The sequence below is a fragment of the Danio rerio genome, chromosome 16 (assembly GCF_049306965.1).
Source record: "Danio rerio strain Tuebingen ecotype United States chromosome 16, GRCz12tu, whole genome shotgun sequence".
Taxonomy (NCBI): Eukaryota; Metazoa; Chordata; class Actinopteri; order Cypriniformes; family Danionidae; genus Danio; species Danio rerio.
The window spans coordinates 16,199,539-16,214,694 of record NC_133191.1 but is presented as its reverse complement, the minus strand read 5'-3'; the positions used below and the strand labels follow the sequence as shown (position 1 = coordinate 16,214,694).

At 36.8% G+C, this 15,156-nt stretch overlaps 1 protein-coding gene across 1 annotated transcript; it reads left to right on the top strand.

Moving 5' to 3' along the window:
- The first annotated feature begins 6,256 nt into the window (after positions 1–6,256).
- Positions 6,257–9,686, top strand: fabp4b (fatty acid binding protein 4b). The gene is made up of 4 exons (NM_001020558.1): positions 6,257–6,407; positions 6,504–6,679; positions 7,625–7,726; positions 9,487–9,686. The coding sequence occupies exons 1-4, from the start codon at positions 6,335–6,337 to the stop codon at positions 9,538–9,540; spliced, it is 405 nt and encodes a 134-aa protein (NP_001018394.1). The 5' UTR covers positions 6,257–6,334; the 3' UTR covers positions 9,541–9,686.
- The last annotated feature ends 5,470 nt before the right edge of the window (positions 9,687–15,156 follow it).

Below are 15,156 nucleotides of genomic sequence, written 5' to 3'. Positions count from 1 at the left end.
GAAGCCTCGTATTGCTCTATATTTTCCCCATTTTCACCCCCACTTTTCTACAGAATCTACAGAATCCTAAACCAACTGTGAGTGCAAATCTCATGCTCTCAAAGAGCTTTGTGCTGCATTGTGCACTCCATCATGGGTGTTTTCATTTTGTATTTAAATACACCACTTCTACCACTTTAAATACACCACTTCTACCACTTTAAATACACCACTTCTACTAAAATCTACTAAAATGTTTAACAATATAATCTACTTAGTTGACTATTTAGTCTATTTAGTTTTTTTATTTATTTATTTATTTATTTTTATTTATTTATTTATAACTTTTTTATTTATTTATTTTTTACAGTAGGTATACAATTAAAACACAGAAAATAACTGTTTTTAATATAAAAAAACCTTAAATTAAACCCTTAAGTTTTTTTCTTTTTTTCTTTTTAATTCCTTTAAAGTGTAATGGCTGAGCATAAACAGGAGCTTGAGAAAAAATACAGAAGTTAATTTGTGATTGCCCTTGGCCTTTTTATCTGAATTCTTGTACATAATCTGAAATTAAGCCATTTAAATTTGAACTAATTGTAGGAACACTGCCTTTAGTAAACACAAAATGTTTACTGTAGTTGCTCTTCAGACAGAAATTGATGCATAGTACTAAATGCACTTAAAAGGTGTTTTCGTTCCAGTAGACCAAAACAAAATTGAGAGGTGGATGAGCAAAACTTTCAAAATTTTAGTTACAATAAAATGTTGTCAGGCAAATTAGCTATGAACTAGTTTTAAGAACACATCTTTAAATAGTTGTAATTAAAAGCTAAAGACACCTTTTGATAAAAATAATTACAAAACCAGGTGTTTTATTTCCATTAGACTAAAAAAACCTTAAAATTGAGACGTTGTCATGTTCACCAGCGAACAACCACCAGATGTCGCTGGTAAACACTCACTCATAAAACTACATATCTGCCTTCTTCTGGACTACATATGCATACATGCACTTCTCCTAGACACTCACGCCTGCTCACTCATCTAGCTTGATTACATTTGCACACCTGAGGACTTAAGCCACACATACACCCCTTCAGTTTGCAGAGTCTTGTTCACTGTAAAGTAGCATTACAACACGTTTTCCTTGTCTTGGTTTCCCGTGTTTTGAACCTATCCTTGTTTATTTAGTTATCCTTGTCTGCCGCCTGCTTTTCGACCTCTTGCTTGTTAAATTGACTACGATTCTGGATTGTCCTCACACACCTGTTTGCTCCCGTATTGACCACTGCTTGCCTGACTGTGAATAAACCTGCATATTGGATCCTACCTTCTGTTGTGGTGTTACTCCCCGACGTTACAGACGTGCATGAAGAAGTGCATGAAGGTGCTTGTAGTCTCCCATCATTAATTATTAATTGCTGTCATCTGGTCAGAGATTGGACAACAGGGCCAACGTGACTAATTAGCGGGATGTAATGTCTGTGTTTAATGCATCAATAATTAGCAACGAGTTCCATGCCAGAGCACCTGCGCTTCAAATGTTTCTCAGGTTTGCTGCTGTGAAATGAGTGAAATATATGATCATGACACCATATGCTAATCAAATGTAGAGAGATTATCATTAAACATGTTACATACTAATTACATTAAACTGTATTTAACTGACTGATTGATAAATATTATTATTATTATTATAATTATGATGATTATTATTATGATTATTATTGTTATTATTACTGTTATTCACCATATTTAGATTATTCACAAAAGCCTAAAATTAAATAGCTTCAAACAACATTCATTTTCATCTTTTCTTCTTTTTTTTTAAATTAAATTAATCTATAAATTAAGATTGAAAACGAACATTAATGTTTAATAAATTACCTAATTAATCATTTATTCAATTATAAAATAGATTTTTTTTTAAACATAGCCTACACTGTAAAAAATGCAGGGTTCCACACAATTCATTCATGTTATCCCAACACAAATTGATTAAGTTAACTTAACACTTTTAACGTGTAGTGTTAAGTGAACTTAATCAATTTAATGTATGTGGATTAAATATAAAAAATTAAGCAGTCATAATGAAATCTCATGAATTGTGTTGTTTCAGCTGATTTTAATTAAGTAGTTTGAACAAGCAAAAAATGCTTTTGAGTGTATGAAATCATACTGCCAATAAATGAATAAACAAATTTAATAAATGGATTAATTTATAAAATATGCATTTGCACTAAACAAAGGAATTTGAATGCATGTTTCCAGTTTAACTGTGAATTGATTTTTTGTAGATTTAGGGTTTGTTCACACTACCGTGTGTGTAGGCCTAAGCCTACATATTTAGATGTTGGGATTAAATATTGTTACAAAAAACAAAAAAACAAGTAAATTCCTTACGATCTGGTAGTAATAATAATTCCTTACATTTATATAGCGCTTTTCTGGGCACTCAAAGCGCTTTACACACAATGGGGGGATCACCTCATCCACCACCAGTGTGCAGCATCCACCTGGATGACGCGACGCCAGCCATTTTGCGCCAGACTGCACACCACACACCTGGGGCCTCATGTACGAAGACTTGCGTGGAAATCTTACTAAAACATTGCGTACGCACAAAGCTGTAAATGTGCGTACGCAGAAAAAAATTCAGATGTATGAAACACTGCGTACGCCGAATCTCACGCATATTCTTTTGTACATCTGAATGAACGTGAAACTGAGCGCAACATGCACGAGCACAAAACCCCTCCCTGCCTCCTCCCCCGTATGAATATGCTAATGGCTATGCTAATGGCAAAACCCAACGAAAAAGCAACGGCAAAATCAAGCAAAAAGAGAAACTTTGAACAGAATGTGAATTGGAGGTGCTGCTTTCGGAGGTAGACCGGAGAAAAGCGGTGTTATTTGCAAGTTTGTTCTCCGGAATTAACAACAAAAGAAAAAAATAGAGTGGGAGAGTTTAGCTGATACGGTTAACACAGTTGGGTCTGAACATCGCACTGAGTGCATTTAAAAAAAGAAATAGTGTGGTTTATAACTGAAAAATGTTGCAGTACCCTTAGCAGTCTCAGTGGCGCACCTCATAAGAAGCATGTGATCATGTACTGACATGTTCGAGCATAAACTTGGCTCGAATCCAGCGTCTAATAAATTCTTTCTTTTTTTCCCCGCTACATATCAGATTTTGCCCACTATTTATCAAGAGAAAGACAAGTAGGAATCATCAATAAGTTTGTGCATCATATTTTATTTGCACATTTATTGAATGGAAATGTTTCTGATTCACGCATGCAAATTCATCTTCAGATAGTGTCTTTATAGCAATGTGCGTGCAGTAGATAGCTCAGATTACATTGGGAAAACAGGCGACCGCTGCAAATTGTGCTTTAATGTTTAGCTGGTCAACTGTATGGTATGGAAATCTTACATACCTACTATATGAACCCGTCTCATACAGCTGCCATTGCAAGGATCAGACACTTTGTAGAGAAGAATTTAACACAACTGCCTCTAGGAGTCGCCAATGGAAATAAAACAGTTACGCACAAAAAATGTGCGTACGCCTGCCAGAAAGCTGCCGTGAACCTGCGCACATTCCCACGTTCAGTTCATTGTTATTAAATCCAAACGTGAGCGATTCTGAGCGTGAAACCTGGCGTACGCAAAGTTTTTGTGCGTACGCAGCGTTGATACATGAGGCCCCAGCTGATTGGTGGAGAGGAGACAATGGTGAAGCCAATTGTAATATGGGGATGGTTAGGAGGCTATGATGGACAGAGGTCAGTGGGCAGATTTGGCCAGGATGCCGGGGTTAAACCCCTACTCTTTTCGAAGGACATCCTGGGATTTTTTTAACGACCACAGAGAGTCGGGACCTCGGTTTAACGTCTCATCCGAAAGACAACGCTCACAGAGCAGTATAGCATACCCGTCAATATACTGGGGCATTAGGACCCACACAGACCGCAGGTTGGGCGCCCCCTGCTGGCCTCACTAACACCACTTCCGGCAGCAACCTAGCTTTCCCATGTGGTCTCCCATCCAGGTACTGACCGGGCACAGCCCTTCTTAGCTTCAGTGGGCGACCATGTGAGAGTAAACTCTGTTAAGTTGTTATAAAAAGGCATAGGCTAACAATCGGTAAAACACTGAAAGAAAATCTGTGTGACTGACTTGAGACTGGAATGAGGAACGTCATATATTCTTTTCTTATTAATTAATAGAAAAAGTTTAGTATTATTCAATATTAGATTAATTATTTGTCACTTCTGTTTTAGACATGCTATGTAGTAGCTGTCTGTTTGAGTATAGCATCTTAAGCAAGAGAACCAAATGGTGAAAAATGTCAACTGTTAGGGGTTTTAAGGGTTAAACAATAATTTAAACAACAATTATTAAATAAGTAAAGGTTTTATTTATATAGCACCTTTCACAGACATTAAGTTAAAAAGGGCTTTACAATAAATGAAAACCGGAAAAAACAACCCAGGAGTTTGTCAAATACGTCCCGGGATTTTTTGCAGTTTTTGTTTTTACAAATCCTCGAGAGGCCGCTGTGTATGCTTTTTAAGATCTTAAAAAATTTTTTACGAGTGCCACTCGCACCTGCTGCTCTCTCGTAACTCCACCAGAGGCCGCTGTGAACTGACTGACTGACTCACTGACTGACGGATGGACTGACTCACCCTCCCCCTTCCCTTAACCCAACCAATAGTGTTTTAAAAGCCCAGATTGACCCGCCCACCCACTTCCTGAAACCCAACTGACACATATAAAAATCACTTCAGAAAAAAAAGCCCTCGTCTGATTTACCACGTTTCCTGTGCCTTTTATGGTTTACATTAAAAATGAATGTACACAGTGGTTCTCATAAAAAAGTACATAAGTGTTGGACAACTCCTTCTTTATTACAATATCTATGAAAATAACTGTTACTGGAAAGACAAAGGGATTTTATGAATAATTTCCATTTTAAAACATGAATCATCATAGCATATGTTTAAAGAAATTTATAAACATTAATTATTAAGTTCTATTATACAAAACAACTGGTAAAAAAACTACAGATATTGTAAACTAAACATTTATGGCATTTTTTATAAACATTTGTTAACCATTTTTTGATAAATATATGCAGACAATTTAGTATTGTAAAACTAATCAAACATTGTGCACACCTCATTACAATACTTTTGCATAATTATATTTCTGTTTTAAAAAACTTTTAAGTGATTACAATTGTGTGAAAATTGGAGACTTTTATATTGTACATGTGAGAATGTATTTCTGTGACTGTTTTGTGAAAAGTGTTGTGAAATGTTTAGTAAAAAATAGATCTTTTGATTTGTTAAAATATTTTGTATTCTTTTTTGTAAATGGAAAAGGTGCATTTAAATAAACCTTTTTGAAAAACATTGTTTAAAATGTATTTGATGTTTGATATTTACTGAAAATGAATTGACATTTCGGATTTATCAAAATGCTTTTAAATAATTCTTAAAGGAACACATTTGACACTGTCAAGATACAAAGTGTCTTGTCACTAGTGCCTTTATGGACCTTTGATGAAGGTGCACTATTGTATCTGCAGGTTTTAAATCCAAAGGTACATTTTGGTTTCCCATTATAGAAACAATGTCCTTAAAGGTAAAAACTGCAACTGTACAAATTTGTTTCTAAGTCTTAAGGTACAATTATGTTCTATAAAAAGGTACTGCCCCAGTGACAAGGGTTTGTACCTTCTTTGGTACAACATTGTACCATTTTTGGTGTATTATATAGAACATTAGCATAGCTGTGCAAATTGTAAACAAGCAGGTTGGAATTCTGCAATGGGTGTTATAGAAGGAACTGGACTCCAGACACCAGATGAATATTTTTTCATATTTATTTATTTTTATTAACAAGATCATCTCCATCGCTGATCGTAAGTGAATCAAGGGATAGAATTCAGTTGTACTTTCAATTACATCTACTTTTCATTCACTTTCAGTTACCAAAATAACTATAATTCAACAGAAGATGGCGCTGTTTCTGTTCTGCACAAAACTTCAACAATATGAAATGTACAAAATGCACATACATTAGCCTGGAACAGTCCAACTAATGTGGCTGAATCCTTCTTTATTAGATCCCTAAACCTTACCCATTCATATTCTGTCAACCAATCAAACTTTCAACTATCACAGCGCTGTTACTGATTGGCCAGTGAGTGGAGACTCTAATCTCTGCTCTCTTTAAAACTCCCTCTGTTCTGTGCATTTGCAACACTTTGTGCTATTATCTGTCAAACGTCTTGTGTTGTGATTTTCGGTGGTTTAATTAAAAACTGAACACAGCAATAATGGTTGAGCAGTACGTTGGAAAATGGAAAATGACTTCAAGTGACAATTTTGATGAATACATGAAGGCTGTAGGTAAGACAGATTTGACTATTATATATTACAGTTATTCTTTTACAATCTATACTATTACTATTTGCTATTTCAATCATACTTTGTCTTTGTGCACAGGTGCTAGTTTTGCCTCTCGACAAATGGCAAATCTTGCTAAACCAAGTTTGTTGATTGCTGTGGATGAGCAGGGCGTCATCACTATGAAAGCTGTCACTACATTCAAGACCCTGGAAATCAAATTCAAGTTAGACGAGGAATTTGATGAGACGACAGCAGATGACAGAAAAGTGAAGGTAAGGGCACTGTTATTTATAGCAATGAAGAAAAGATTTTTTCTGGATTTACTGGATTATTTAGTTTGTGGTTGAGTAAAATGTTACATGTTTACATGTGTTTTGTTCTTTAAAGCTCTGAAACACATTATTTCCTTGTTTCAAATACAAATACTCTAATTAAAAATTTTCAGTAAATAGAAATTCATCAGAAAAAAAAAAATGATTTATTTGTTTTGACTGAAAATAAGAGTTTTTGAAGAGAAATGTTGCTTTCTTAAAGGGATTGTGAACTCAATATTTTAAATTTCTTCACAATTTACTCACACTCAAGTGGTTCTACTCTTTATAAACTTCTTATAATAATTTTCTCTTCTAGTGAACACAAAATAAGATTTTCTAATGGCCATTGAGACCCATAGTAGAAAGAATAACAACAATAAAATACTATGGCAGTCAAAGGTTGTTTTTTTAACATTCTTCAAAATATCTTCTTATGTGTTCAACTGAAGAAAGAAATGCAAACCGGTTTGGAAGTGTACAATGAGTAAATGTCTTGATTTTTGGGTGAACTATCCCTTTAAGTTAAAACATTGTTATTGTGTAGTTTAAAATGAATATAAAAATGAAACTTGAACGCTTACATTTCCCAGTTCTGGGTTTCAGCTCGACGGGCATCCGCTAGGTAAAACATATGTTGAAATAATTGGTGGTTCATTCTGCTGTAATTACCCCTAATAAAAACGGGACTAAGCTTACGGAAAATTAATGAATGAATGAAAACGAACAAAAAAAATAAAAATAAAACACCTTTCATTTTAAACAGGATAAAATGTCATCAGTAGTAAAACAAAAAGGATGTTTAAATGCAAACAACAATTACAATTTATTTTGTTTATTTATTTAATCATGAGCATAATTATGTGTCATTTCATATGTTACGCTTTGCTTTGCTTTCCTTTTCAGACTACTATGAGCCTTGCGGATGGTAAACTTATTCAAAAGCAGACCTGGGAAGGAAAGACCACAATAATCGAAAGAGAGATTCAAGACACGAAAATGATAGCGGTATGTGTACAAGCCTCATGCAGTTAGCTTTATATCGCTAAGCTGCAGTTTTTTATTATTATTTATTTTTAAATTTGTTTGTGTTTTTACATTTTATGTAATTTTTACAATTTGAGTCTCCCTTTGAATTTTTTTTCCTTTTTGAAATATTTCCCAAATGATGTTTAACAGAGCAAGGAAATTTTCACAGTATGTCTGATAATATATATATATATATATATATATATATATATATATATATATATATATATATATATATATATATATATATTAGCTGGAATGAAAGCAGTTTTACTATTTTTAAACACCATTTTAAGGTCAAATTTATTAGCCTTTTTAAGCCATATTTTTTTCCGATAGTCTACAGACAAACCATCATCTTAAAATAGTTTGCCTAATTACCCTAACCTGCCTAGTTAACCTAATTAACCTAGTTAAATGTCTAGGTTTAAATTTAAATGTCACTTTAAGCTGTATAGAAGTGTGTTAAAAATATCTAGCCAAATATTATTTACTGTCATCATGGCAAAGATAAAATAAATCAGTTAATATAAATGAGTTATTAAAACTATTATGTTTAGAAATGTGTTAAAAAAATCTGCTCTCTGTTAAACAGAAATCGGGTTAAATATAAACAGAGGGCTATTAATTCTTAACTGAATTACTGTTCAACTGTATATATTTTGTTAAAGCGTGAGTTTACCTAAAATTACAAATTGCTGGTAATTTGATGACAAGTATATTCTCCTGTAAAAATTAAAGAATTACCTGAAAGATATTTAATAACTTTTTAAGTTTGAGAGTCAAAAAGCCTAAAAAATGAACAGCTGTTGCTCTTGACCTCTTCACTGAGGTCTTATTATATATAATGATAGGTCTTTATGAAACTGAACATTATTTACAACAATATTACCTTTAATCCACAGCCTGACAGTGTTCATGACTGCCTGTAGCTCAAGCTTTCTGTCCCAACTCGATCATATTGCTTTATAACACTATTGTCTGGAACTACTAATATTTCTTTTGTTTGATCTGTATATGTATTTTAGGTGCCTTGTATTTTATGTACTGTATGACCAAGAACAAAGCAACAAATCTTTTTCAATATTGTACTATAGAAAAAAAAGTAGCAAAGTTTCATTTTGGGGAAACTAACTCTTTATTTTAGTTTTGTGGTTTAAGTTTACCATAATAAGTATATATTGCATATATCATAAATCAGTGTATTTCCCAAATAAGTACACCCCCTTTTAAAATGAATTCTTTATCCATTTCTCAGTGCATATAGTCAATCAATTTTGGTGCATTTAAACAAAACAGCACTGTTATGAATTAGAAGCCCCATATAAATCATTATAATAAAAAAAATAAGAGATTGGTCATCGAACATCATTAGGACATCAATAAAAAGACAATGCAGATAAATTCAAATGAGGTTTTACAAAAGATTTCAAATAAAATATAAACTACAAAATTTCAAGTAAATTTGATAGATTTTTTACGTTTCTCATGATTTCTCCTCTGTATTAAAATTGTATTTAACATTTTCCCTAATTTGGGTTTACTGTTTTTGTGGACCAGGATTTTAAGTTATTTTGTTAAATTAGCTACTTTTAGCTTTGGTACTGATTAATCTAGTGTATATACATAAATTATAGTAAAACATCCTATAGAAAGCCATCAGGTTTGATTTGGTATTTCAGTGTTGCATTCATTGTTATACATATTAATCTCTTTCTCTTCTCCAATCATCTCTACAGAAATGCACCATGGATGACGTTGTGGCTATCAGGACATACGAAAAAGATGCATGACCGAATGAACTACAGGCTTTAAGACATTTTAAAGTTCTTGTCAGATTTTAATGATCATTGAACTTGACTGATTTGATGTGAGCTATGAATTGCTTTGTTTCAATGTTTTTTCAGCTTTTTAAACATAATAAAAACAATAACATAAATGTCTCTTTACTGTATATATTACATTATCGATGAATCCTATATATAATCCTGTATAGGAATAAAATACTGTATGTGATCCAAGATGCACTGTATTCTCAGTCAATTTGAGTTGGAACAACATGAGTGAATTAAGTTAACTTATTAGTTTTAACAAACTTAAATGATGTGAACATAAAAAATTAAGTTGTAGGCTCAATAATTGTGTCATTTCAGCTCATTTTAAATAAGTAGTTTGAACAGACATTAAACATAATGCTTGAGTGTGTAAGAAATTACGCTAGTTAACACAACATAACTTAAAAGGATAATTTACACAAAACTGCAATTTACTTTCATTTACTCCTTTGTGCTCTTGCTTTTTTCTGATAAACACAAAAGAAGATATTTTTAAAGACTGTTAAAAACTGGTATCTGTTGTCATCCATATTAGGGGAAAAACCAAGAGGGGCAATGCAATGCTGCATGCAGTACTTTTTAATGGGCTCACCTCACCTCACCTCACCTCACCACGCCCCCTCACAGTGACGTCACTAGCTCCATTGAGTGCATTGTGTCTGACATTGCATCTCTAACATATGCAATCTCAGCTTGCATCATAAAGGCTGCATTCAGATACTACTGGGGAAAAAAACACTATGAGTCAGTGGCTACCAGTTTTAAAACCTTCAAAATATGTAAACAAATATTATACATTCATTATACAATATATATACATATATATATATATATATATATATATATATATATATATATATATATATATATATATATATATATATATATATATATATATATATTCATTCATTTTCTTTTCAGCTTAGTCCCTTTATTAATCCAGATCCCCACAGCGGAATGAACCGCCAACTTATACAGCACGTTTTTACGCAGCGGATGCCCTCCAGCCGCAACCCATCTCTGTGAAACATCCACACACACTCATTCACACTCATACACTACGAACAATTTAGCCTACCCAATTCACCTGTACAGCATGTCTCTGGACTGTGGGGGAAACAGAAGCACCCGGAGGAAACCCACGCAAACGCAGGGAGAACATGGAAACTCCACACATAAACTGACCCAGCCAAGGCTCGCACCAGCGACCTTCTTGCTGTGAGGAGACAGCACTACCTACTGCGCCTCTGCGTCGCCCTCACAAAGGTTTGAAACAAGTAAAATATTAGTAAATGATGACATAATTATTTTTGGGTCTACTATCCCTTTAAATGGACTGTACAAGAAACAATTTATTGCTCATACTTACACTCATGTATTTATATTATCGTTCTTTGGTTTGAAAATGCACACATGCAACATTCTTGGGATGTCATTTTATGGCTGAAAACTAATAAGCTGTAAATAAATAAGGGAAACATTCTGCATCAATTAATTTGAAGATAACTTTGCTGGAATACTCTAGGCATGTTATTTTTCAATCACAACCCTAAAGAAACATCTTCATTATTATTTGATCCTTTAAAAGAAACAACCAAATGGGAAAAACATTAGGTGAATGAGGAAACATTTTATTATAAATATATCTAAATTTCTATTCCAAAAATTCAAACTTGAAAATTACAGTCCACAATTTTTATTATTCGGTTATTAAAAAAATAAATGAAAACATGTTGATAGTTTGATTATAAAGCATATTTGTAGACTACACTCACAGAAATAAAGGTATGCGAGTTGTCACTGGGGTGGTACCTTTTCAAAAGGCACACATTTGTACTTTTTAGGTACTAATATGTACCCTTGAGGTATTAATATAGACCTTTTAGGTACACATATATACACCTTTTGAAATGGTACCACCCCAGTGATAGCTCGCATACCTTTATTTCTGAGAGTGTATATACTGCAGATTGGCGAGACTACAGTATAAATGTTTGAAATGACTACAGAACACATTTTCTTTGCACAAGATATTGACATTATAATTCAGGCTAGCTTATATTTTGGCATTATCTTTAATGCTTTATAAATATTCTCATTCATGAATCTGGAAGAGAGTCTCAGTAGTCCTTCACAAATGAAAAATTAAAATAAAAATAGTGTATGGTTTTAATAGTCAACCTGTAACAGAATACCAAATTGGAGACATGGTGGCAGTTAAAACTTTGGAAATAGCAAGTGAGTACATCAATAATTTTAGTCTTTCAGAGAGTTCAAGCCACTGATATTTGTTTTTGCAGGTGTTATGTTTCTCAAAACTTATTTATTTATATTTGTTTCTATGTTGTGGTGTTGTTAACCCTATTTTATTATTTTATTATAACCCTTCATTAATTATTTGTTTGTTTATATTTTATCCCTAAGATCATAGGTGGCAAACTCAGTACTTGGAGGGCCGCAGCTCTGCACAGTTTAGTTCCAACCCTAATTAAACAAACCCAATCAAACTATAGTTAAATCATTCAGGCTTGTTTGAAACCTACATGTAAAGGCTCGTTTATACCTCTGCGTCGAGTGATCAGCGTGACCCACGGCGCATGCAATGCGATGTAAAACAACTATGTATGGACAACCGCGATCTGCTTACCTCTTGCACCTTCTCTACTCCATAAAATGAAAATGTCCTCCATAAATGGTCTCGTACCTTATCGTCTTGAAAAGCACTGATCAGGTGATGAATAATGTATGGGGAATTCCCCAATACTTAATTACTCCTGACAGGTACACAGGAAAGTTAAGGCAATAAATGGATATATTTTTTTAAAATAGTTTTTCTTTTATTTCACACGATGTGTTTTTTAAACACTCATTATGTGGCAATGTTACACAGTGCATTTATACTTCTGCACGCTGTTTTTGTTCAGAAACGCTTTCTGGCAGTAGGTTTTTATGTTCCTCTGTGATGAGTTTCTTCGCTGATGTTTTGTTTTTTCTGAATGCTGCCTTAATGTACAAGTGGCTCAAACTCGGGGGATCGGCAGATGTTCAAAAAACTTTAATCATAAGGTAAACAAAAAACGTTTGAGGTTACAGAAGTAACCCTTCGTTCCCCGAGGAGGGGAACGGAAGTGCTATAAAGTGGATTTGATCTTGGAAAATCCACGTATGGGAGGTTTCGGTTCAGAAGCCGCTTGTCTGAGAGAGTATTAAACGGGCCAATGAATGCAATGAATTGGCAGCGTAAGCTTGCACAGGTGTGCTTCATTGCCAATTATCCCAGCATATAAGCACACCTGGAGCAAGCAAACGCCATCCTTTTAAGCTGAAGAGACTTTCTAACAGCTAAGGGACAGTCATTAGGGCGACGGAGTATAGCACTTCCATTCCCCTCCTCTGGGAACGAAGGGTTTTTTCTGTAACCTCAAATGTTCCCCTTCGGTTGGGGAACTTCAGTGCTATAAAGTGGATTTGATCTTGGAAAATCCACGTATGGGAGAACTATGGAAAACGCCATAATGACTGCATCTTACCAACGCCCCCGATGAGGGGATAGTCAAGCAAGCGTGACGCACCCCCATCATGGGAGGCGCGGTCCTCCAACGTGTCCCTGGCCCTAACTTATCCCACTTCAACAGAAGTTTTACGGATTTAGATATATTTTTTTGGGAAGTCGTGAGCGTCTAGATAATTCTAGGAAATACGACAGTACGTTGGTAAGCGTGCAATCCCGATAGAACTTAACCGTGGCGGAATAGGCATATGGGATCGCCTAGTGGGGATCATGCATAGCAGGCACCTATACCCAAGACGCGGGCTGACCAGCGGGCAGACCAACAACGTAGTGGGCCAGCAAGTGACTCCTCCACTGAGTCAGTGCTGGGGGCCACGGAGGAATCTGCAGGGCTCACCTGACGGGGAACTTTACTGACAGATAAAAAGGCGCACGTATCTCCGTGTTAGGGAGAATGGTGCAGCAAGCGTGTTTCAACACCCTAGCGAATTGTTTTCTCAGTCACCAAAGGGTTACCTAATACCCTTGAGGAAACCGGCTTCACTCGCAGATTGTAAAACCTTGCAAATGTGTTGGGTGTCGCCCAGCCCGCAGCTCTACAGATGTCTGTTAGAGAGGCGCCGCGTGCGCGTGCCTGAGAAGATGCGATGCTCCGAGTGGACGCGGCTCACCTCGGCTCTAATAAGCGAGAGAATGGCATCCACAATCCAGTGGGAAAACTTAACTTCGATACGGCACTTCCCTGCTGCCGACGGTCCGGAAATACGCAAGACGCGAACTGGACAATAAAGAAAGGGCTGGGTCTGCCTCCTCCGGGGGCAGCGCTTGCAGGCTTACTACTTGGTATTAAAACGGAGTGGTAGGAACCTTGGGCACATATCGTGGGCGGGGTCTCAGGACGTGAGAGAAAGCCAGCCCAATTACAGTCACTGACCAAAAAAATGCCTCCGGGTCCCCAAACCCTCTAATCGATATCAACGCTACCAGCAGAGCTGTCTTCAGGGACAGAAAGGTACTGAGTCGAGGATCGAAGGGATCTGACGCGGCTCCTTTCCAGGTCCACAGCCGCATGCCCGCAACGCACAGCCCCCCAGCCCGTGTTGGAAGCGTCTGTTGAAACAACAACAAGGCTGGACGCCTGTCCTAGAGGCACTTAGGCCTGTAGGAACGAGGAGTGGCTCCAAGGGCTGAGGGCGCGGCGACACAGCGCAGTAACAGAGACTCGATGTGCGCGCCCGTGCCATGTGCGTCTGGAGACTCGATCGTGAAGCCAGTGCTGAAGTGGTCTCATATAGAGTAATTCGAGTGGCGTGAAGTAGCTGCGGATGCCATATGCCCCGGGAGCCTCTGAAATAGTTTCAGTGGGACCACTATTTTACTGTCGAGCTCTCTCAGACAGTACAGCATCAGCTGAGCGCGCTCTCCGGAGAGGCGCGCTGCCATGGTGACCGAGTCCAGCTCCAGCCCGAGAGAAGAGATCCTCTGCGCGGGGGCGAGTTTGCCCTTTTCTCGGTTGACTTGAAACCCGAACAGGTGGAAGTGCCGGAGCACTTTGTCTCTGTGCATAATCAATTGCTCAGAGTGGGAAAAAATCAGCCAGTCGCCAAGAAAATTGAGTATGCGGGTTCCCGCGAGCTGAAGGGGCGCTAAGCCACCCACCCTTGGTGAGGACCCGAGGAGACAGAGAGAGCCCGAAGGGGAGGACTTTGTATTGTCAAGCTCTACCTTCAAACGCAAACCGCAGAAACTGACGGTGACGAGAAAGAGTGGAGACATGGAAATACACGTCCATCAGGTCTAATGCTGCAGACCAACCCCGAGGACGAACGCACCGGAGGATGCGCTTCTGCGTGAGCATTCTGAACGGCAGCTTGTGCAGACAGTGGTTCAAAACGAGCAGATCTAGGATTGGCCATGACCCACCGCTCTTTTGGGCACGATGAAGTGTGGGCTGTAAAACCCGCTCTCCATCTCGGCTGGAGGGAGCGGCTCGATTGCATCCTTCGCCAGGAGGACAGCAATCTCCTCTCGCAAGACAGGGGCGGACAGGGGGCTGACCCTGG